The sequence below is a fragment of the Sturnira hondurensis genome, unplaced genomic scaffold, assembly GCF_014824575.4.
Source record: "Sturnira hondurensis isolate 20B ecotype Veracruz unplaced genomic scaffold, ASM1482457v3 Scaffold0007406, whole genome shotgun sequence".
Classification (NCBI taxonomy): Eukaryota; Metazoa; Chordata; class Mammalia; order Chiroptera; family Phyllostomidae; genus Sturnira; species Sturnira hondurensis.
In genome coordinates, this window is record NW_028080037.1 from 11,753,706 (window position 1) to 11,777,789 (window position 24,084).

At 51.4% G+C, this 24,084-nt stretch overlaps 1 protein-coding gene across 2 annotated transcripts in view; it reads right to left on the reverse strand.

Moving 5' to 3' along the window:
* Positions 1-235: 235 nt before the first annotated feature.
* The window catches only part of MYO1H (myosin IH), a 34,415-nt gene continuing 10,566 nt past the window's right edge, over positions 236-24,084 (reverse strand). Inside the window, exons 9-31 of one of the 2 annotated variants that reach the window (XM_037052313.1) lie at positions 23,310-23,429; positions 22,201-22,268; positions 21,316-21,421; positions 20,943-21,023; positions 18,856-18,947; positions 17,248-17,342; positions 15,523-15,569; positions 13,564-13,644; positions 12,786-12,891; positions 11,970-12,087; positions 11,230-11,343; positions 9,195-9,271; positions 7,794-7,862; positions 6,391-6,475; positions 5,370-5,529; positions 4,766-4,849; positions 3,885-3,978; positions 3,630-3,685; positions 2,742-2,877; positions 2,291-2,361; positions 2,045-2,142; positions 1,019-1,118; positions 236-339 (exon numbers count right to left, since the gene is read on the reverse strand). In XM_037052313.1, coding sequence (XP_036908208.1) covers positions 316-339; positions 1,019-1,118; positions 2,045-2,142; positions 2,291-2,361; positions 2,742-2,877; positions 3,630-3,685; positions 3,885-3,978; positions 4,766-4,849; positions 5,370-5,529; positions 6,391-6,475; positions 7,794-7,862; positions 9,195-9,271; positions 11,230-11,343; positions 11,970-12,087; positions 12,786-12,891; positions 13,564-13,644; positions 15,523-15,569; positions 17,248-17,342; positions 18,856-18,947; positions 20,943-21,023; positions 21,316-21,421; positions 22,201-22,268; positions 23,310-23,429 — 2,082 coding nt within the window. In that variant the 3' untranslated portion in view covers positions 236-315. Of the gene's footprint in view, positions 340-764; positions 1,119-2,044; positions 2,143-2,290; positions 2,362-2,741; positions 2,878-3,629; positions 3,686-3,884; positions 3,979-4,765; positions 4,850-5,369; positions 5,530-6,390; positions 6,476-7,793; positions 7,863-9,194; positions 9,272-11,229; positions 11,344-11,969; positions 12,088-12,785; positions 12,892-13,563; positions 13,645-15,522; positions 15,570-17,247; positions 17,343-18,855; positions 18,948-20,942; positions 21,024-21,315; positions 21,422-22,200; positions 22,269-23,309; positions 23,430-24,084 lie in introns of those variants that run through there. The other variant, XM_037052312.1, reaches the window with a different exon arrangement.

The following is a 24,084-nucleotide window of genomic DNA, read 5'->3' on the forward strand; positions in this document are numbered from 1 at the left end:
AGACCACATGTCACACTTCGGTGTGCGTTGGTGGCGGCTTGACAAAGGTGGAGAACCGGTTGCCTACCTTACAACGACACGGTCAAGTGCCTGTTGAGTACATATCCTATGGGGGGCATTTCAAAGTGCTCTCTCGGGGGCACTTGACTTCCTGAAGAGGGTGTTTTGATTCAGCACTCAAGAGGCTGGGGCTGGGTGCTGGCACAAGCTGCCACTCTATCTTCAGAGGGGAGGTCCTTGTCCTGGGGCTGCTGTCGCCTTCCTGGATCAGACCCTGCCTCCTGGGTCCACTCCTCTGTCAGATGTCCTCCTCTATCAGGACTTCATGCGGACGGACACCTGGAAGGGAGTCCACACTTAGGGTTCGAGGCCTCTCCCCTCCCCAACCTCCTCCAGGTAGGTTCGGAAAAGCTTGGAGAAGCCACGTTTAGAATTGGGCTCACTGAGGCCTCTTGTGTCAGGGAGAAAGTTGGGCTGCGTGACTCAGAGAGAGAGAGAGAGAGAGAGACAGACGCGACCTTTGAGCCTGGGTCAACACAAGCTCTGTGTCCCACGTGCCCAAGAGGGCAGAGCACAGGCCCTCGACTTCTTCCTGAGACGGCCGTGGCTCCTTGCACCGGGCGTTGCGTACACTCCACACCGCAGGGCCCACCCCCAGCCCACGCATCACAGTGTCAGGGTGAGACGCAAACACTGGGGAGTCTGGTTTGGCGTCTGAGCACCGAGGTGACGAGGCATGACACCCTCACTGTCCAGTGACAAGTGGGCTGTCACTGAAAACCGAGGAGGGTTGAATGCCATCTTCTGGTTCACGTTACATGTGCTCAGTCACTTCTTTTTCCCCTTTGCATTCACTGTTTGAATCGCCTCGTCCTGTTTTCCAGATGCAGAATCAGGACGAGAAAGAGGAAAACGAGCTTTTGACTTCAGTCAGTCTCTAGAAAGACTGGACCTGGCGGAGCTTTAATCTTTACTCTTGTCCACAGCGCTGCCCTCGCTCCCAGGCATGGCCACTCACCACAGTTAACTGCCCATTCTTATCTTTGTAGATCTGTTCTTCTGGCCCGGTGTCGAAAACTATGGTGCCTTCTCTCCCAGGACTGATATAAAACTGTAAACTTAAAATACACAGAACGATGAATTACTGACACAGCCGGTTACTTTCCTTTGGTCTGCAGAAGAGATTTGTTAAGGGAGTTGTACTAGTTTCAGGATTGAACTGCTGTTGTATTATAGAGCTTTATTCCATACGGCACGTTCAGTTCTTCCAGGGCCAGCGTGGTACCCGAAGAACCACTTGTCCGTCCTTACACGACAGCCCTCGTAGTGGGCTAGGCCTGCTCCAGGGAAGAGCCAAACAGGCCACTTCCCAGCATGCCCACCTCTCCCTCGGTGTAAAGGCCGGGACGTGGGGGAGCAGCAGCCCGCTCTCCCGGGGGCTCCGGAGCAGGGCCGGGGCGAGGGGCCCGCCTGAGCCCGAGGAGGAGGAGCGTGGCTCAGAGCGGTGCGCACTGCCCCTGACCGGGTGTGCGACAGTCTGCACGCTGCTGAACCACCTGGTGCCCGTGGCAAAGGTGGTGCTTCCTTCAGTTACAGAGGGAACGGCCTTAAGTGCTCACGGACCCCATATCTTTCTTTTGTGTCCTAAAGAAAGTGTAGGGCTTTTCCCTAATCAGTCTGCACGCAGCCTGCACAGTTGAGGCCCACTGTGCTTAACCAGCTGTCCCCCCAAAACAGGCTTCAACAGCATGTGGCTGTCACCTCCTCTGGCCCCAAGAGCAGCTTCCCTCAGGCACACAAGCCCCTCCCCTTTGAGTACCAGATGGTGGGACCCCCATTCTCGCATTCCCCTGGAGTCCCAACTGGAGGGGTGAGGGAAGCAGTTCTTTATCAGCAGGGCAAGGGGACCCCACTAGAGGCTCCCTGCCCGCCCCCTGCTGGGAGGGTGGCGTGGGTGAAATGATTCATGTTCCTGTCTTCCTTGATGAGTCAGTAAGCATTCCAACATTAAACTACTTCCTGAGCCAAAGGTGAAGCCACCTACCTTCCTTGAATGACATGTACGATGTTCTCCTTTTTAACCAGCATGGCGAGTTTAGTGACCGCTTCAAATACGTGCTCACACTGTAGGATGGCGTCCCCCTGTGGTGGAGAGGACAGGACAGGACAGCTTCAGAGGCGGCCACTTAAAGGAGCGTGCCCCCAGCACTGCGGTTTCTCTGTGGTCCGAGGAACATCATGGCAGTGTGCCCCCTCCCTGTGTTGGCGGAGCCTGGTGGTTGTCAATTACCTTTTGCCTGTTGGCTTCTGGTGACACATGAATGACTAAGATCCCGTCCCTCAGGCAGCTAGTGGAGATGCCTTAAGACAGACTCAAAGTTAGGAGCCAGGAACCAGACAGCTTGGCGTTAATACAGATGAAAGTGGAGGTGCACCTACCTAGGGGGTCCCCAACCCCACACTCCCCGCCCCATGCCGCAGCTGGGCCCAGTCTGCACGTGCTGCTGGGCTACAGAGGGGGCACCCTGAATAAAAAACAGGTCACTGCAGAAGGTTGCTACTGTCCAGCCTACAGACTAGGGTTCGGTGGGGAGGGGTACCACTGATACTTAGGCCAGAATAACAGGCCTGGGCAGCCCCGCCGCCGCACTGATGTCTGCCTGCGGAGGGCGGCCGCACTGCTGGGGGGCCCAGGACCCGAGTCCACCCAGCGAGCTGTCAGAGGCTTGCCTGTGGCCTACCCTTGAGCACCGAGTACTCGATCTTCTGCTTGATTTTGGCCAGCTCCACCACATAGGCCGCTTTCTGAGTGAGGAGGAGTTGCCGGGGCCGCGCCTTGAAGCCTTTCCTGTCGTATTTAATGACCGGGATGCCATACTGCAAGGAGGTTACCGTCACTACGAGGGGGGGGGTTACTTCGTGGGGGGCGGGGCAGAGCACCGGGCTCCTGGCCACTCAGCCCCGAACAGAGGCTCAGCCAGGTTTCACATAAACAGGTTTTCCCAGCACCCTGGCTCCCTCCCAGGTAGGTTTTGGTCCCTAGCTCTGCCTGTGCTGTTGCTCTTCTGAGGGAGGCAAGGTGACAGCCACCTGCCTCACAGGTCTCCGCTGCAAGGTCAGCAAAGATGACCTCTAGAATGCTCTGTGTTTGAAAGACCTCAACCAGGGGGCGATCCACTCTAGCTGCTCAGGTTTCTGTTCTCCGGGGGACCACAAGTGACAGCAGCCAGGAGAGCCACTGAGAGCTTCTTGAACCTGCCCGGGATCACAGAGCTGCTCAGTCACAAAGCCCAATCGGCGCCCCAGGCACCCTGCCACCCTGCTCACTACTCGGGCACGTTTAGTGATTAAGTTCACGGCCGTAGTTCCCTCAGCTTCCTGGAAGACTGAACAGTTCCTAGGGTGACTGATAAGGACCATAAGAACAGCAACAGGTGTCTGATGGTCATGGTCCCCAACTCTTAGTTTGTACCCACAGTGTCACAGTCAAGAGCCCGGCCCACCACACGCACCCCCGCACGTACACGCAGCGTTTCCAGACTCCGCGCAGAAAGCAGCCCCCGTCCCGACGCCATCAGGGAATCCTGTCGGAGGCCAGGACCCTGCCCCCCACCCCCCACCTTCCTTACCTGGATTTTCTCATTGCTGAGCAACTGCAGCACTTTGGGACTGATGTCTCCTTCATCTAGGGAGGGAACAAGGACACAGTGCATCATCACTAAGAACCACCATCGGAAGGGCCACTGGCATCTGCTGGCCTTGTGTCCCTCTGTGACCAAGACCCCAGCTGGGGAGGAGCCTTCAGGAAATGCTATGGAGCTGAAAACTCCTTTGATGACTTCTTAAATGGGAAAGTGAGTGCACAGATGGAAACACGCACTTACCTATCCGGCTGTCAGCAAAGGGCTGATTTAAACTCTCTGCGTAGCCTTCCTTCTTCCCCCTGAACACTGCACTGGTGACCACCTTTTGCTGCATCTGGTGACACACAATTCAAGAGACAGAAATGGTAGCCGTGGGACCCTGGGACAGCAGGGTTCAAGATGCAGGCACTGCACAAGTCCCTGGGCAAGCTGTGGGAACTTTGCCACACTTCCCCCCGGGAATCAGGATAGGGTCCTGGCTTTGGCCAATGCCCTGAAGAGTGCTGGTCGAGACGGCGTTGGTGTCTAGGGCCTGTTTTGTCCACCTGCACTGGCTTCCTGGGAGTGGAACTGTCAGAATTCCAGGGAGCAGTTTCTTCTAGGGCTGAGATCGACGGGCCAACTGCAGCCAGCGGGCCAAACCCAGCCTCCTGCCTGGTTGTGTACAAGTAAAGTTTGACTGGAGCAGGACTACACATTCAGTTACCCATCATCTCTGGCTCCTCCAGGGCTGTTAGAGCAGAGCTGAGTAACTGTAACTGGGGTCCTGTGGCCCTCAAAGCCTAAAGCGTTTACTCTCTAGCCTTTTTTGGGAGAAGTCTGCTGACCTGTGGATGAGCATAAACAAAAGCAGACCTCCAGCAGAGAGGGGTCCTGCATTTGCCCTGCGGCCTCGTCTAGACCGATCCCCATGGCAACGGCCTGAGTGATGATAACAGCCGCCCCTTACCAGGGCTCTGTGCTGAGCGGTCTGCATGCTGAATACGTGCACAAGGCAGGGGCCCAGCGTGACCCCTGGCTTACAGGCGGAGTGGCGGCCGGCTGAGGACGGCTAACGAACAGTCCAGCTGTGGGGCCTGCCCCCGCCCCCCCAGCCTCCCTACACAGCCCTCGCAGCCTACCAGCGCCTTCCTCTCGGCCGTGATCCCGCGGCAGTACTTCCGCACCAGGTTCCTCGTGCACATTTTCCTGAGCAGTTCCGATGCCTGTGCGAGGGACACGCCGCTTTTTCACCCGCCCTGCTCACACCCAAACAGAAGCTTTGAAAGCAGAGCTGCGTTCAGTTCCCCTGGTGAGCTTCCTTCGCTCCCGCTAAGCTAGTGGGCCTTGAGCGCATATGAGTCCTGGCAGCTGCCTGAAACGAGACTCCTGCGATGCTGACTCCAGGGGTCCGGGTCAGGGCTCAAGAATCTTAAGCGGTACACAGAGGGTCCTCGGGCCATCCTTTAGACAACTGTCAGGGGTGACAGTCACCTAACCCTCCTGGAATGCCACGTGAAGGACAGACACCATTTAAAAGTGCTCTGTATAAACAGACCTTCAATGGCTGTATACTTTCAGTAAGGCGATTGTGGGTTCTAAGGAATGAAATTTCTCATGCAACACCCTTGCAAGGCCGTGCTTTGTTACAGCAGCCCTTCCAAGCCAGGGAGGCAGAGCAAAGAAACACCAAAGCTCCATCTGTGCCCGGGTCACTTGCAGCTTGAGTCGCAGTGGAGTCCTTACATTTTCCAAGATGCCAGGAGGCGTCAGCCAGCTCTTGTCCAAGACATTCTTGGGGACGTGATACCGAAGATTCAAGATGTAATTCTTCCGCATGAACACGATAAAATCCTCGTTGTCGGGACAAAGAGGCCTGTCTCGATGGATGAATCCCTTTATGAACCTAAATAGGAAAGTGGTTTGTTGGTTTCTGACCTATTGCTTCACGGGGTCCTCTCTCCATTCACCTGGTTCGGAGGATGCCAAAGGGTAGAGAGTATGTGTCCAACCCGTGGCCTGCGGGCCACATGCAGCCAGGATGGCTATGAATGCGGCCCAACACAAAATCGTAAATTTACTTAAAAACCTTTTTCTTTTTTTGCTCATCAGTTTTCATTAATGTTTGTGTATTTAATGTGTGGCCCAAGACAACTCTTCTTCCCGTGTGACCCAGAGATGCCAAAAGGTTGGACACCCCTGATTTAGTCTGTCTTGTGGGCCACAGCCAGGGATGTCACCCACAGGCCAGATCTGCCCCAAGGATGGGTTCCATTTCACCCATGCTATTTTTGTTTTGTTTGGAATAGCTCGAATCAGTTGCCAACGACAACAAAGAGGAGGTATTACATGGAAGCCAGGTTTTCGGCTTTCCTTGAAAAATCAAAAGGTCTGGCAATGCTGGCCTGGCATTTCTCTACAGCAGCCTGTCATCCAAGGTGAAAAAAGCTTTCCAGTTTGCTGCAGTCTCCACCGTGCCTTACTGTCTCATTCCAGTTCACAAGATTCACTTCCTTTACCTGCCCGGCATCAGAAGGCATTTGACTCTGACTTTTGAACTCAACTCTGAGAAACTACAAGTGTACTCAACTGTGATCAGCATCGAGTTAGGGTGCTCAGAGGAAAGAGAACTGAATTCCTAAGGGTTGACATCCCAAAAATAAGGTTACCTTTCTGCACAAATCCAAGAAACTCAGCCCAGTCCACGACCACCTCTGCAGCACCCCAGCACTGAGCAGCCCTCCCCACCCCATCCCCGAGAACTCACCTCCTTACGATGAACACAGCCCACTTTCTCCTCTCGGCCTTCTTCCGAGCCAGGACTCGACGCCAGTGGGTCTCCAGTTTGATGGCTGAAAGAGTTCACTGCCGGCATTAGAAGTTGGGGCACGATCATATTTAGATGCAAAAGGCTTTTTCAGAATTAGTCATCCACGTGCCCGAAACGGCACTCGGCTAGCCCCCCGAGCTGGAAGTCAGGCGAACGTCATCAGTTCTTACTGGGGGGGGACGCTCAGAGGGACACGGCACTAGGGAGACAGAGGAACACGGGGCGCTATGGAAAGCCCCGAAATTATGCAAAGTAGCTACAGTTTCCCAAGGTCCTTTTCAGGGACAAGATGGCTGACACTTCTGATGGTACGTGTCTGTCTGACTGACGTGGTCCATCCGTTTCAATGTGTTCACTTTGTCCACATTTAAAAATTGGGCCCCATCAGCAAATTGGGGCACAAAAATTAGATTTCTGGCTTGTCTCCCAATTTTTAAATGCTTTTCATATTATTCTCAGTTAATCCAGATTTTTAAATGCTTTTTTTTAATGTCATTACCGAAAAAAAAACAAAAAACCCACAACCAACTGGAAACAACCCAAATGTTCCACCAACGAAACAGCTAAATTGTTTCTACTCTGATAGCACGGGGGAAAGCAGAATACGACCCTCAGGCTGGCTGCCTGTTTATAAATAAAGTTTAATTGCAACACTTCGGTGCCCGTTGATTTATGTATTTGTGTAAAGCTACCACCAATCTACAGCAGCAGAGTAGCTGCCAGAGAAACCGTATGACCTCACAGGTCTCAAATACTATCTGTCCCTTTAAGACAAAACTTTGCGGACCTCTGATATAGTGGACTGCTGCGCATTGATGAAAACGAGTAACTATCAATGTTTACTGATTGAATCTGCAAAACAATTTGGAGTGCAAAGACGTTGCCAAAAATACAGTGTCACTTTATTAAGTGCCAATCACGCCAGCCTATGATTACACCGAGTGGTGCACGCATGCACAGGAGAGCTACTTAGAATTCACTGGATTGGGGGTGGGTGTGAGAAGGCATTGGGGAGGGACAGAGGGAAGGGACTCTGGAGGTGCTCATGGGGCTAGTGACCTTTAAAACGTTTTTCTTTAAACGTGCAGATATCGTGGGTCACATAAACCACGTCCATGGGACAAATGAGGCCCACTGAGTCATATTCTCTGGACAGTGGAGGAGAAATGACAGCAGGCCCCAGAACTGGATCCTGAGGCCACCCCGCACCTAGGTTCCCAGACAGGGTTGGGGGAGAGGATGCGCATAGCAGCCCGCATCTCCAGGACCAGCCCGCAGGACCCGCAGGACCCGCAGGACTCTAGGAGTCGCAGGCGGGCGAGTCTCCGCCGAGCTCTCACCTGCTTGTCTTTTCTTCACATAGGCTCTCCTTTCTAGGCAGGCTCTGTATGTGGCTTGAATTCTTGCAACTTAAAACAAAACAAACGTTTTAGTAAAATGACCCTCCTGTGTGCATCGCTGCAGGTGTGACCTTGAGGGGGAATGCCAGAAGTGACCTTGGAGGCACTCCACACCGAGGGGACAGGAAGCCGATGCAGCAGGGTCAGGTTCATCCTGGCTCTGGGAGCTGTCCAGCAACTGGGGCTTTGTCTTCCTTCTACGTTTCCCCGGGGAAGGGCCAGAGCCACCATCTAGAGGTGCTGCCGCATGCTGGTTCCGTGTCAGGAGTGACATTTCATCCTCACACCTTCCCCCATGACTCCCACGAGGCGGGCACCAGCACATTTTATTAACAAGCACACAGATCAGGTGGCAAAGAAACTTGCTAACTCGCTAGCTGCAAGGCAGCGCGGCTACTGAGGCCGGGTATGACCCCAGGGCTGCAGGACCTGCCCCTGTAGCTTCTCCTTTCTCCATCCTCCTCCTCCTCCCAGTGACAGGTCCCACCACCAGCCAAGCTCCTCCAGGATCCTGCAAACCATGAATGTCCCATCCCCTGGGAGCTGAGGCGAAACACTGGCTCAGGCATTGCACAGCCTCCAGCACCCACCCACTGACCAGACCCCAGTGATCGGTGCCCTCTGCTGTGGAGGGGTCAAAAAATGAGACCACTCAGCACGGCAGTTCAGAGTCTAGGACCTGCAGCCAGAGACCCAAGTTCAAACCCCAGCTCTGCTGCTGACTGACTATGTGGCCTTCAGCGAGTGACCCTGACTGGGAAGTGGAGGTGACACTCGCCCCCCTGGGTGTGTATCCTGAGGACAGACCAAGATGATGAACACAGGACTCAGGACGCACCACACACAGCAAGCACCCGGACCACTCTCATGGCATTGTCCTCAGCAGGCCAGTTTCAAGGAAGAAGTCCTGCCCTGCCCCCTTCCCCCGTGTAGTTTTAATTTTTCATTATTTGCATTTTCCCATCACTAACTTTTCTCCTCTACCTTTCACAACAAATGCCTTGGCTGTAGGCTTTGAAGTTACGCCATCCAACATTGGGTAGCTGTACAAACACGTCTTAAATCCACTTAAGGGGGTGGACTCCCGAGGGGCAACAAAGTCCGACCCAAACTGGAATCGGGCGGCACTACAGTGTTTGTTTCCATGTGCGTCCATGACGACCTCCAAACGCTCACCAAGGCATAAATTCACATGCATGTTACCGTATCCCGTATCTTGTTCCTGCTTCCCAAAGCCAGTGCTGCTGATGTTGTAGCCAACACCATGTTTAAGATGTCGCCCAAGCTAAGCTTACTCATTTCACATTCTACTGAAGGAAGGCCAGAAAAAAAAAATCATACCTAATTGATGTTTACTAAATTCAAAGGCATCTTCTGTAGCAAACAGCGTTCTGGGGAAACGAATGAATATTTTGGTTCTGGAAGGGGGAAAAAAAGAGAGTGTTTTAATTATTAATTGGTCTGTCATCATCTGTAGTGGGTTGAATAGTGTTTCCCCTAAACCCACATCCACTTGGCACTTCAGGATGGGGTTCTGGAAAGACGGCCTTTGCACATGTAACCAAGGTAAGGAGGTCATTAGGGTGGGCCCTAAATCCAACCTTGTCCTTAAAGGGACAGGATGGAACACAGACGCGGGAAAGAAGCCCATGTGAAGGTGGGGACAGCGACTGCAGTGATGTGGCTACAAGCCAAGGAGTGTGAGGAGCCACTGGGAGATGAAAGAGGCAGGGAAGGACCCTCCCATAAAGACTTCCAAGGGAGCAGCCTCAGAGGGAGCCCACACCTTGACTTTGGACTTCAGCCTCTAGAACTGTGAGGGAATAAATTTCTTTTGGTTCAAGCCAGCTAGTTGGTGCTCATTTTTTTATGCAGCCCTAGAAAACGAATGCACCATCCTAACCTGCGGTTACTTCCCTGGGCTTTAAAAGGTGACGACAGGGAATATGGATCTAATTAGCTGAGAGAAACTCTCAATAGTGACCTGTAATGTCTATCCCACCCGCCTACTGTTGGGGGGAAACTTCCCAGGACAGCCACCGGGGGCAGCAGTGTGCCAAACTGCAGGATCCCACCTCCTCATGCCAGGTAATGGAGCAGGGACAGATCTCACCCTCTGACCTCCCTGGCCTGCCTCCCTCAGGCTCTCAGGGATCTGGCTGGGAAAAACAACTGCCTCTTGGAGCAGGGCCCAGAATAGAAGTGTGAGGCTGGAGAGCGGCCAGAGTGGCCGCAGACGGCCTTGTGCAAGTGGGACTGGATGCCGACAGGGAAAAGCCCATTGGTGGGTTCAAAGGCAGAGAAGCCCCTGAAGCTGGGATCTCAGGGGCCTGGGAATGGACCCCCTTCAGGCTTTGGGCACCGTTCCTGCAACCAAATTCACCAAAGTGACTGACAGAACAGACACAGAGCTTCCTGGCTCACCCTGATGCATTTCGCCTCAAAGCTTTCAATGTACGGAAAAGCTGTCCTGCTCGGGACCACTGCAGCTGAAGGATCTGTCACATCCCAGCAGCTCTACTGTCCCCTCTGAGAGGTCCTGCGTACATTTGAGCAGTGAACGACTCTAGACGCACAGAGGTTAGAGGATCCACCCTGGTCCCCTCCTCATTTTGCAAGCAAATAGGTTCATTCCAGGCCCCTGCCAGGTTTAGAGTCCAGAGCGCCTGTATAAATCTTCTCTAACTGGCCCGTCTGAGCACTTGGAACCTATGATATTAGAGTTTACAACAAATGCATACTTGGTCTTTGTCTCAAACCAGTGCCACCACTCGCAAAACCCTTGTAATAAAACCCCCAGAAGGACAAGGTTTGGAGAGGGGCTGGGTGCACCCGGAGAGGGCGTGGAAGCTCCGCCCCTTCCCGCACACCTTGCTCTGTGCAGCCCTTCTGTCCGGCTGCTCCTTGGTTACACCCCTTTGTAAGAAGTGAGGGGTCCACTGTGTGAGATGTTTTCCTGAGTCCTGTCAGCTGCTCTAGCAAGGCACTCAAACCCAAGGAGGGACTCATGGGAACGAGTCGCCAGTTGGCCTGGACTTGGGACTACCTTCTGCTATGGGGAAGGGACTGCCTTGCAGGACTGGGCCTTTGTCTGTGGGCGGACACCAGCTCCAGGGGGACAGTGGCAGAAGTGATTTAAACCGCAGGACACCCCGCTGGTGTCAGGAGTGCCACAGGGTGTGCTGAGGGAGGCGAGCGTTGAAAGTGAAGGAGACACACAGGAGAGTTGTTCCTGTAAAGAGCTACATTTAAATTGAGTGGATGGACAAATCCTCTGGCAAATCTACGTACTTTCCTGAAAAATGAATTCCCTGGGCTGTAGATGGATATGGCTCAGCGGCCAAAACCCTGTGACAGTGACTTGCCAGCCGCTTACCTCCCTAACTTGTACTCTTCTGGTTTGTATCCAATGTATTTGACCAGCCGCTCGACGCCCTCTGCTGGAGGCCCGTGCCAGTGTGGCCAGGTGTCGGGGCACAGGGACTTGTACCTGGGGAGGGGAGGGGCACACACGGAGAGCCAGGCTGTGAACACCCCTGTTGTCCAGCACTCCCACGCTGTCCACCCCGCTGGCCCGTTAGCCACTCAGGAGCCCTCTGAGTTGTCACGTCACTGTCACGGTTTCGCAGCGCTTGTGTTCAAGTCACCCTTATGCTACGTGGTTAACGGCCCCAGAGCACAAGGTTAATGCTGATGGCAATTCCGATGTCTCACAGAGAAGCCATGAAGCGCTTCCTTTAAGTGAAAATGTGAGAATTCTTAACTAAGGCATGTCATCATCTCACATCGTCACAGGGAGAAGGATGAGTAGGGTATAATCAGGAATTCTGAGAGAAACCACATTCCCATAACTTTCATTATGCATGTTGTTCTAATTGTTCTATTTTACTATTAGTTATTGTTGATCTCTCAGTGTGCCTAACTTGTAAGTTAAACTTTATAATGTGTACGTATGACTAGGGAAACAATAGTATAATAAGTAGGGTTCAGCACTATGTGTGGGTTTCAGGCGTCCGCGGGGGGTCCTGGAACGTGCCCCCCCCCCCCCCGCAGATGAGAGGGGACAGCTGTAGGTGTTTGGCTTCACTGGCTTAAGAGCAACAAAACATACTTTACCTTTGCAAGAAATGCTCGTATTTGCGTCGGTACGCAAAGCCGGCCCGTCTCACCCTCAGGTGCTCCATCAGCCCCAGGTACTTGACCTGGTGCCTTATGAGGAAGTCATCAAACTTGCCTGTGGATACACAGAAGGGAGAGGAGCGGGGAAGGACACACCCCAGGGCTCCATTTCAACCAGGAGGGCCCAGAGGAGGGGCTGCAAGCTGACGACCTTGTGAGCTGGGCCTAGCCACAGGCAGGTTCTGTGGGTCCTGACCGAGATTTATTTAGGGGGGGGATTGACAGGAAAATCTGGGCTTCGGTTTCTCTTGGAAAACTAGGCGATCTGGCCATTCTGAGCCTAGAGACCCACATGACAACAACAGCTGGAAGGGAGGAGCGCTCCCCCTCTAATGGAGTGTGCTCTCTGCAGATTGCCACAGTCCCCTCCACTCCCTATTGTCTTATGCCTAGTCTGCATCACTCAAAATTTGCTCTCCCTGCCTGGCCTCTGTGAGCCTCTTACTGTGTGACTCTGTTAGAAGCTGTGGCACAGTGTAGAAAATAGCCCAGTCACTGACCATTTGGAAACCCTGTGCACTGGCTGACTCAGCTGCGTAGCTCCTGAAATGGGCCAAAATCTGAGCAGTGCTCACCCAGAACCACCCCCCCCTCCCCCATTTCTTTACCTCCTATCACAAAAAATGAAAACAATTTATGTCCGCAGGCCAAGGACGAGCCTGGGGTGTTTGGGGGATTTTCACCCAGCGCCATCTTGGTTTCCCCCCCAGCCTCACGGCCCTGAGCTCCTGTTCAGAACGATTCACAACTCACTGGGCTGTTTCTTCTCATTGGGCTTGATGCAGCGGATGTACGAAGGTTCCTTGGACATGAGGATTTCCAGCAGGCTGCTCAGGCTGTTCTTAAACTGTGTCCCCACCTGCGGGGATGGAGAACGAGCTCAGTAGACATGGCTGCTCTCAGTTAATACCAAAGAGACGGGTTAGGGTACAAGACTCTGGCCCTTTAGGCCCAAACTCTCAACAGACTGTTCCACCCGCTGCATTGTCCCCTATTAAGGGAGGGCTTTGGAAGTCCTGGCCCAGGAAGCCCAGGCTCAGCCTGGTTAGGCAGAGGCTAGATGGGCATCCACCCAGAGCGCTTCACTCACTCAGCAAGTATGCAGTTAGCGCCTGGCAGAGCTGGCAACGCTGCCATGCCCGCCCCCACCTTCACATTCCTGTTCCCTCGATTCCGAGCTTCTTGTAGGGCACTCACAGCACTTCAGCTGGCGTTTTCCTAACCCCTCCCCCACTAGACACAAGCCCCAGGAGCTCGGGGACCTTGTCTGTTTTGTTCTTGCTGACTCCCCTCTGCCCAGCCCAGCGCCTGACATGGTAGGAGCTCAGAGAATGTCTGCAAGTGACCACGCTGCTTGCTAACCTTGGAAAATATGTATCTAATAGAACCTGCTGGAGGGTGATAGCTCCAGGAAAAAGGGGGGACTTCAAAGGGTAGGTGGCCGGGAGGAACTGCGGGCACCCGCTGGGTGATCTTTGCTGCCTTTCTGACTTCACAGGGGGCATCTTTTCAAGGGTGAGCATCCACTCACCGTTGGTGACCGTTGCCGGTTTTCCAACTCGGCCACCAGGAAGCACTCCTTCAGGATGCTGTTTCTGGAACTGCACAGCACCTGCAGCGAAGACCAGTGAGTGCTCCACGTGCTGCCTCAGAAACCACCGAGGGGCCGTGAGGAAGGCGCACATCCGTGTGCGCAGTGGACCAGAGCCGTTCGCTCTGGGAGCGCGTGAAGAAGAGGGGCGAAACCACAATCGAGTGTGGAAGGAAATGTGCAAATACTACATGTGCATATTCTCTGTCTGCTTGGGGAGGCCATGTGACTGTTTTTCCTCTGACACAAGGAAGCCATAGTTGCTCCCCTCCAACCCGCTGCTCCAGACTAAGTGGGTTCTTTAAGAGTGATCTCCGATGACGTCCGGACGGCCAACAGACACCTGAGAAGATGCTCAATACCACTAGTTAGGGAGATGCAGAACAAGAACACAATGAGATGCCACCTCACGCTGGTCAGAATGGCCGTGCGTCATCCACAAGACGAGAAATCCCAAGTGCCGTAGAGGGCGTGGAGAGAAAGGACCTCACACGCCGCTGGTGAGAATGTGGATTGGTGCGGCCACTATGGAGAACAGTGTGGAGCTTCCTCAGAGAAGAAAGAACAGAGCTACTGTGTGACCCAGCAATCCCCCTGCTGGGTGTCTGTCTGAGACAAACTGGAAACAGTTATTTGTAAAGATGCACGTGCCTGTGTCCACTGTACCATTATTCACAGTGGCCACGACAGGAAAATGACCTGAGCGTCCTCCAACCCATGAGTGGATAGAGAAGAGGTGGCATGTACCTATTATGGTGACATGTGCCGTCTGCAATGACACGGATGGATCCCGAGGGTATCGTGCTACGTGAAATGAGTCAGAAGGATCGGACCCGTATTTCATTCATTCACATGTGGGATAGCAAACAAAACAACAACAACAGAACGTGAATGAAGAAAACAAACAAAACAACCAAACTTGTAGACACAGACAATAAAACGGTGGTCACCAGAGGGGAAGGAGGAGAATGAAGAGGGGAAAGGGGTCACATATGGTGACAAAAGGAGACTGGACTTTGGGTGGGGGGCACACTACAGAGTGACAGGTGCTGTGTTATAAAGTTGTACATCTGCAATATATAAAATATACTTTGACACAAAACAGTTGATAGTTTCATAAAGAAAAACTTTAAAAACTTGAGCGTTCTCTTACTGGCAGGGTATATGGAAGGAGACTAGGACTTAGCCCCAGGGGCTACTCCTGGGTCTAGCCCCATCTCAAGATGTGACCTGGGGCAAGTGACAACTTCTATGGGTCTCCATTTCATCATCTGCAGAGTTCATGTCACCCAGTATATTGCCACGAAACCAGAATAAAATCTCTGCTCCTCCCTGGGGACCTCAGCCTGCTGAGCTCTGGGCCCTCTCTCCAAACATTACCCCTCACTGAACACACTGAGCTCATCTGTGACTCAGGGCCTTTGCACATGCTGGTCCCACTACCCAGAGGAACCCTGATCTTTCCATGGCCAAGACCATTCTCATTCAGGTTGCAGCTCAAAGTCACCCCCACAGGGATGTTTCCTCTGATCCTCTGAACTCAACTAAAAATGTTCCTTTAGTCTCAGTTCCTTGCTTATTTTTTTCATAGCACTTTCCACTGATGGCTAACTTCTTTGTGCGTATATTTATTCCTGGCCACTGTACTGCCTCCCACCCTGAAACTCCAGAGCTAGCACTGTGCCTGGCACACGGGAGGGGCACCACACACACTGGATGGGCTTATTAAGTGACGAGTTCACACAGATCATCTCAAATGTCTGCTCCGGCCACAGCACGCTGGAGTTCCAACACAATGCCTGGAGAGGAGAATCCAGAAGAGCAAATCGACCTGAAATCAGGGCCACAGGTAGTAGCTCATACCCATCAGAAACACGTATAGCTACGTTTCAGACTTACCTCTTTCAGATGTCTGTACAGGATATCATTGTTTTTTTCCAAGAATCCTACAAAATATCGAGTAAGAGATTTTGGAATCAGTGGCTTTGCCTAAAAATGCGATTCCATCCTCAATGACTGCAAGAGGAAATCCTAAAAATAATCTCTTGTAATCAGACAAGAGCTCTCAGCCTTGGCATCATGACATTTGAGGCTGAACAATTCTTTGTTGTGGGGACCATGTGGTACATTGTAGGACACTGAGCCACATCCTGGCCTCTGCCCACTGGATGCCAGTAGCATCTTCTCCTGTGGGGACAACTGAATGTGTCTCCAGGCATTTCCAGGGGCTCCCAGGGGAGACAACTGGAGAACCTGGAGTTTGGAGCCGAGCTTTCGACACTCGCTTCACTCTGAGTCCCGACGGGCTACATGAATGCCCCGCCCTGCCCACACGCCTTGGCCTGGCGGTAGAGAACACAAACAATGAACAACGGAGGGGGCGCTGAAGTTGAAGGGCTGCCGGGGAGACTATGGAGGTTGGATGAGAAGATCGGCCCCAACGCTGAGAAAAATCAACACCCAGACGCCAGGGCTTGTGGCGGCCAGTAGCACCTTCATACAAAGGAAGCCACGCCACTTCCGATTTTAAAAGTTGGTATGTGTCACTTAATACCCAATCAGCTCATAATTAAATTAGTAGCTAAGTGTCCTTATCAAGCCAAAACCAGCTTAAAAAGACAAGCATCAGAAATAAAGACAAGACATGCATCAGAAATGTCTCAGATCCAACCTCTTTAGATGACAGCTAGGAGGTGTCAAAACTAACATTTTCATTGGGATAGAGTATACATAACATAAAATTTAAAATTTTAACTATTTTTAAAATATTTTTTTAATTTTTTAATTTTTTAAAGATTTATTTGTTTATTTATCTTTAGAGGGGAAGGGAAGGAGAGAAGGAGAGAAAGTTCAATGTATGGTTGCCTCTCATGAGTCCTCTGGTGGAAACTGGCCTGCAACCCAGGCATGTGCCCTGACTGGGAATTGAACCGTGATCGTGTGGTTTGCAGGCCCACACTCAATCCACTGAGCTACACCAGCCAGGGCCCCTTTTAACTATTTTTAAGTACACGATACAGTGGCATCAAGTACATTCCCATTATTGTGGTCAGATTGGCAAAAAATATATTTTTGACTGGACAAGAGTTCTAATCAAAATTTTAATTTTAATAATTAGTTGATGTGCACCATGACATGAAAAGGGCTGAGAATCGCTGCACTACGTGAAAGAAGCCAGACACAGAAGACGACATGTTGCGTGACCCCATTTACGTGAAATGGGCCGCACAGACAAATACAGAGAGATACAAAGTTCAACAGACGAGTTTGCCGTCCAGGGCTGCGAGGGGGGGGGGGGGCCCAGGTGAAGGGAGGGACCGCCGCTGTGCACAGGGTTTCTTTGGCCAGTGACAGGACATCCTAAAACTGACTGCGGTGGTAGCTGTACAGCTACAAAGTGAACACACTAAAACCTGTTGAATTGCACACTTAGAGTGGGTGAGATATATGTGAATTACCTCAAAGTGGATACACACACATATAGTAATAATACAGTAAATGAAGATTTCTCACATGGCATGCTTACATGGGGGGCTGGGGAACATTTGAGATGGGTGTGTGGCATTTCTTCGGGGGACACAGAGGCACCTTCAGGGCTGCGACCTGTGCCCCGTGGGCACTCACCTCTGGTGCAGTAGGTGACCTCTCCCGCGTAGTGGAACAGGCGGAACTCCATCCAGCCAATCCTCTTTCGGCCCTTTGGACCCGCCAGCTTCTGGCTACAGCGAGATGGAAACAGACACGAGCTGAACCTTCCTGCTTCGAGGCAACAAAATGCACGAGTACAGAGAGCAGAGAGAGAAGGCCCTGGGAGGCGTGTGGGACCCCGACAATCACCCGCAGGCCAGCCCAGCGCTGAAAGCTGACCACGTGGGGCAGTGGCCAGGGAGCCTTGCTACCCACCTCATCTCGGCTGAAGACCAAGGTGCAAAGTCACCCTCCCTTCTCGAAAGCACTGAGGAATAAAAAAACTTACACGAACCACAGAAATATGTCTGTTTTTACAATGGAGTAACTTGACAACGAAGAAACAGTCTCACTACCTTCCATCTTTATGATGTCGAGAGATGAAAATACTCATGAAATACCATTTTTCAGATTCTGGCTATTCATACTTGTTAAATGATTTTTTCTTGAAATGTCCACACATACACACTGACACACACACCTCCTGAGTGTGCACAGCTCAACAGTGTCTCCGACCTTTGTGTGCGTGGCTTCCCCACACCACTGCATGGAGTTAGAGACTGCTCATTCTAATGGCCACATTTCATTCCATGTGTGACTATACCCGTTTATTTTTCCACTCTTGATTCATTTACTTATCCAGTTCCACTGATGTATCCTTTCAATATTCTGCAACAGGCTTGATAAAGCCACTACCGTTTACTGAATTCCTCTCACTGTCTGGTCAGAAACCACATCAGGGGACTGACGCAGTCACGTACGATTCTACGTGGCGGCAAAACAATGTATAATAAAACCGATGTTGCCACAGGCTATATACTAGCGTTCCCATCTTGCAGAGCGGGAAACCCGGCCACAGGAGTGTTGCTTGTCCAAGGCCAAGTGCCTAACAAATGGCTGAGCTGGGATTCAAAGCAAGGCCTCTGTGACTCCAGAGTGTCCGTTCTTAAATTCTCTCCTCACCTCAAAGACTAAGTTAATTTCTGGCTGATTCTCTGGGGTGCTGCAAACACTCTAGGTTGAGATCTGTGTGGTGGCCGTGTGGGCACAGTCACCAGGCGATACACTTCAGATCTATACACTTCACTGTGTCATGCTACACATGACCTTTTTTAAAGAAAAGACTATTTTGTATGCATGTGGACGTGTCCCAGATGAAATGATCATAAAAGATATAAAAAAATCTTTTTAAACTTGACTTGGAATCTGAGTTTGATTTTTACTAACAAAAGGTGTGTGTATACAGTAAGCCCTCACTTAACACAGTCAATAGGTTCTGGGAATGACAGCAAAGCGACGTGTAATAAAACCAGTTTCACCATAGGCGCATTGATGTAAACGAGAGTCCAGTTCCTGCGGCATCTCATCAACCTTGTAACACAACAATGGTATTCAAGGACCCACTGTGCCCAGTGTGGTGCCCTGTAACGGAATTTCCACTACGAAGCCAGAGCTGGACTCCTGGGGAGCCCTGCTCACACCCCCAAGAAAATGGACGTGCGCCGATCCTCCTCCACACGACAGCGCGTCAAACGAGATACGTACGTCTGGAAGTGCTCATGCTGCCCCACTTTCTCTTCCAGCTTCTCCAGGAAACTCAGGTCAGTCGCAGGACCGGGACGAATACATTCCTCATCCTGCAAAAGGAACAGAGACGCCTCGGTCCACAGCACCACACTCCCCCAAGTCCAAGTTGAACTGCTTTTGCCGGCTGTGGCAGAATGTCCCGGACTAGCATACTGCCACCTCACACCAGTTCAGGTGAACCTTTCAGGGTAGGGTTGCTAACCTGTCACAAGTGCTCGGCTTCTCAGATTTGACAACGACCTCACGGAACCAGAGAGACCGGAAACTCCACGGGAAAAAAAATCAACTCTGCCGCCCACCTGATGCTCTCGCTTCCAAAGTCTCCCGAGGACACTCCCAGCTCCCAGATGAGGCTGATTGAGACACTCGGCCCCATCTCGTCTCAACTACACACTGCTGGCCAAGAACATGTTCCCTTCTACTCAGAGCAAAGCCTCCACGAAAGCCCACTATAAACCCCCCACCCCGAGCCTAACCTTTCGCATTGCTCAAGCTACGTCTTTCTACTTCCTGTTTCGGGTCTTCAACGCGGATGACATTTAATTGACCGCCTAAAAAAAATTAAGGATGAATCGACCCTGTAGCTTCCATTAAAACGACAGAAACACCACCAAAAACCTGGTTGAAGTTGGTGAAAGAACTCTTACAAAGCAAAATTTCTGTGCTTTCTGATTCCATCTACGGAAAACCAAACGGAAAGAAGTATTTTTTACTAAAACATTGTAAAAGGCTGGTCTAGCAGTCCGTGTGAGCAGTGAGTGCGCCTATCCCCGCGCACGCCCGCGCACGCCCGTCCACGCCTCCTGGAGCCTGCTTCCCGGATGTGCACATGGCGGGTGTCGCACCTCCTTTGGGCCTCGGCTCACATGTCACCTCCTCGGGGAGCCCTTCCTCGACCCCCTGATGTAAAACGGAGCCCCCTCCTCGGCGCAGCTGATCTTCTCTTTTTTTCACCACTGCACAACCTACAGATTCTGCCTGTTCGCCTGTGAGTCACCAGCATTGAAAGCCTCCCCTGCGGGAGGTTCTGATCCGTTCTGTGCGCTGCTGTGTCCCAAAGCACGGGGCGCGACCGTGGCACAAAGGGAGCATTCGACGGGTGTTTGCTGAGTGGGTGCAGTAGGAATGCTCACTACGGAATGGGCACAGCTGAGCCCTCTGCACACAGCATTGCGCTGAATGTGTCCCTACAGCCCCTCTCTGAGGTAAGTGCTGTACCCATTTCCAGATGACGATACTGGAGCTCAGAGAGGTTAAGACACCTGGCTAAGGTTACACAGGCAGCAAACAAAGGGGCTGGGATTTGAACCCAGGTGGTGCCCATGCTCCTGGCAACCAGAATCACCACTCACTCGAGTCCCTGCTGGGCTCTTCCATGCTGGGTCCCCAGCAGGGTGGGCAGTGGAGGGTGAGGGGTGGGGGAAGGGGACCAGTTATTTCATTAAAAGGGAGGCAAAGAATGGTGTAGATGATCCCGAATGAAAAGCAAGGCAAGGAAATCATGTCTTATGGGCCCTTAGAATTTGTTTTAAGATCTGACATTTGGAAATGAGAACCATTGTGGATTTGAGGACACTGATGAAGACCCAGGAGTCCAAAACGAGGTCACAGGCCCACCCCGTGGAGCCTCAGCTCAGACTCGATGCATTTATTTTCTTAAAATAAAGCCTTCCTTCGTGTTTCTCGGCTTCCAGCTCAATGCTAAGCACGAAAGCAGCCGCTCCGAAGCTGCCACCAGACACCTGCCCACATTGGGTCCCCAGGTTTCTGGCTCACCCTGCCGCGTCTACGGAAGATAGACGCGCATGCTCTCACTGCAGAGGCCTCTCCTCACCGCCTCCCCGTGGCCTATCACGCAGGTCTCTGAATCGACAGGAGAGGGGAAAGCGTGGCCCAAAGCTCCAAGCAAGAATTCAACAAAACGGCTCGGCCTGTACACTTCAATCCTAGTGGGTCCACTCTCAGCCCTTTCTAATCCTGGGGAAAGCTGTCCATGCCCGGAACACCATGGGAATGGGCTCGAAGGTCAACATTCATGTTCTCACCAGAATAGAAATGATTCCCTTGTGTCTTTCTTCAACCAAATCCAGGATGGTCTTGTTGTTGAAATACTGAATTGGCTCCCACTAAAATGACAAAGAGGGAAGAATTCTCCAAGAAGGATTTAGAGGAACAGAAAATATATTTCTTTTAAATGGATTTTCCCCTCAAAAAATCTGATTTTCATCTCTAATGCTACCAAAAAAAAATAATGCTTTCTGAGTATCAAAATGATTTCCCAGGACATAAGCAGAGAAGGCGTGAAAAACAATTCTTAGTCCTAATCAGGAAAAGTCACCAATGAAATCCTATTTCTCAGGGAAATATCTTTCACTAGATTAAGAAGTCAAATGAGGAGAAAAACATCAAAATGTTTACCTCTATTCCTTCCATTTCATATTCTGCCTGTTCTGCCTTTAGGGTGCTTTCAATTAAGAGTTGCTGAAGTTTTTCATTGCAGTAATTTATACAGAACTGTTCAAAACTAGAGATGCAAAAGATTTAAATGAGTAAAGCTATGCAAGTAGACCAATTTTTTTTTAAAAAGTGCTATTTACTTTTTTGTTATATGCCCTGGCTGGCGGGACTCCGTGGGGTGAGCACTGGCCTGCGAGTGGAAAGGTCGCCAGTTGGGTTCTGGGCGGGGACGCAGGCCTGGGGTGCAGGCCAGGGGGCGTGGGAGAGGCCACTGGCCAATGTTTCTCTCCCTCCCGTCCCCTCACTCTACATTAAATATATAAAATCTCTTAAAAAGTGCATTCACTTATTTTTTTAAATTCAATGTATTGGAGTAACATAGTTTAATAACTAAAGTTCAAGCGTCCAAGTCTATAACACACCCTTGGTGTGTCGTGCTGGGTGCCCAGCACCAGACGTCTAGTCTCCTCTGCGTCACCGTGTGTTTGCCCCCTTTGTCCTCCTCATCCTCCCTGACCCCCGACCCCTCTGGTAACCACCACACTGTTGTCTGTGTCAGTAAGTTTGTCGGTTTGTTTGTGTTACTTGCGGCTTCCAGTTCTATTGTATTCACTCATTTTTAAAAGGTGCTTTTTAACATAGAAAAATCAAAACCTTTCTTAAGCAAGTTACTAAACAGATTGCAAGAGTCAAGTTCAAAGACGTTTTTATGGCTACTTGACTTCTCAAACAGTCTGTGCTAGTCTGGATGCTTTCTAGGAATGGGGACGTCAACTGCACTATGACTAGAGAGTCACCTGGCAGAACAACCAGACTCGGGTCCTAAGGAGGAACACAGGGCCTCACCCGTTCTTGTCGAAGACCTCGAACCCGTAGATATCCAGCAGCCCGATCACTGTTTTCTTGGTGAACTCCTGGTCAAAACAACACACGCTGTTCATCGCTGGCTCTCTTTGGGACACTCAGAACCTGGTGGCTGCCCCCAAGCTGGGCCTCGGCTGTGAAGTTCATGCTTCCTTTCTCCAACAAGGGCTCACAGAAGAAACGTAGGGTGGAAACGATTTCCCCGGCCCACTCCCATCCAGCTTCTATATCCATCACCCAAGCAGAGAGACCTTCCCCTCCTGCTTTACTCCCTCGTTTAACCCTCCTCCACCTCCCAAGGTCACATGCAGCCTGGAAGGGAGGAAGAGACGTGGGAAGGAAGGCAGGGAGGGACCCTACGGCCGGCCAGCCAGCCAGCCAGCCAAGGGGATGTTAATCCAGCACAGAAGGCAGGTGGTATGGATATCATGTTAAATAAAGGGCCAGGTGCTGTCAGGCGAGGATGGGTATTTAAGAGAACATATGCCTATTTTTGAAAAGGGACACCAGTTGACACTATGTATGGTGGACAGGCACACTTCACGTTGTGTGCTCAGCATGATGACACTTCATAGATGTTGTGTTTCTACAAATCGAAGGCAAGACCCTCCCCCTACAAGATTCCGACTTGCTCCGCTTTACTGCAGTGGCCTAGAGTCAAACCCGCAGTATTTCCAAGGACGCCTGTGCTGAGCTGACGTCTCCCAAACCTGCCCTCTGCACGCTGACCTCCATGAGTTTAGCCTTGTGCCGTGTCTTTAATGTCTAGGTTTCAGCGAATTCCCTTTTTATTTAAATCATTCCACTTCAGAAGGAAATGTGTCTGCAGGGTGACGTCAGTGGAGTCCTGTTTTGTCTGACCCGGGTTAAATATACTACTGTTAATACCAGGAGTCTCTGTGTACACTTAAAGCCAGCTGGCACGCTTCGAATGCTGTGGGGCACGCTGGCAGAAGCACTTTGTGGACATTTTTGTGGACCTACCCACCAGGAGCCTATGGTCCATTCTCATAAACTGTTTAGATCACACTGTAAATGATAAAGCATCGCCATGTCAGTAAGCGGAAGTCATCCAGAACGTGTGGGCTGACCTTGCTCGCTAAGGAGGCATTGACTTTGTTGACCAGCCACGTGAACGTGCGTCCGTACACGGCCTTCGCCATCGCGTCTCTAGCGTAGACAGAGAGCTCTAGCGTCAGCGGACACATCACCTGGAAACAACAACAGGTGCATTATTACGGAGGTTTATTTTTTAAAAAAAAATGTCCCCTGAGTTTTCAAATGACCCTATAATGATGACCACCAGGGAAGATGCCACCTTCTCCCCGTCATCTGTGCACAGAGCAGCTATTCTTGCATGCCAGCCACTGTGCTGAGCTAATGAGATACGACCAAGACAAACAGTTCTGCCCTGGGTGGGTAGTTCAGCTGGTTAGATCATTGTCCCTATAGGCCAAGGTTGTGAGTTCGATCCCCGGTCAGGGCACATACAAGAAGCAAACAATGAATGCATAAATAAGTGGAACAACAAATTGATGTCTCTCTCTCTCTCAATCTAAAAAACAAAAAAAGAGACAAACAGTTCCAACCTTGGTGGGCTGGGCCCACATTTGGGGCGGTGGTGAGACATTCAGTAAGTCACACAAAGGAGTCATGTTGTTCTTAAGCTGAGAGTGACAGGTACTGTAAGGAGATACAGATGATGCTGTGGGGAAGGGGAGGTAAACAGCGAAGGCTCCTTCAGGAAATGGCCCTGGGAACCGAGGGACAAGGAGTCGACTAGAGGAGACACAGGGAAGTGTTTCAGCAGAGGGGATGGCATGTGCAGAGATGCTGTGGAGGGAAGGCCTGGCGACTGTAAGGCAT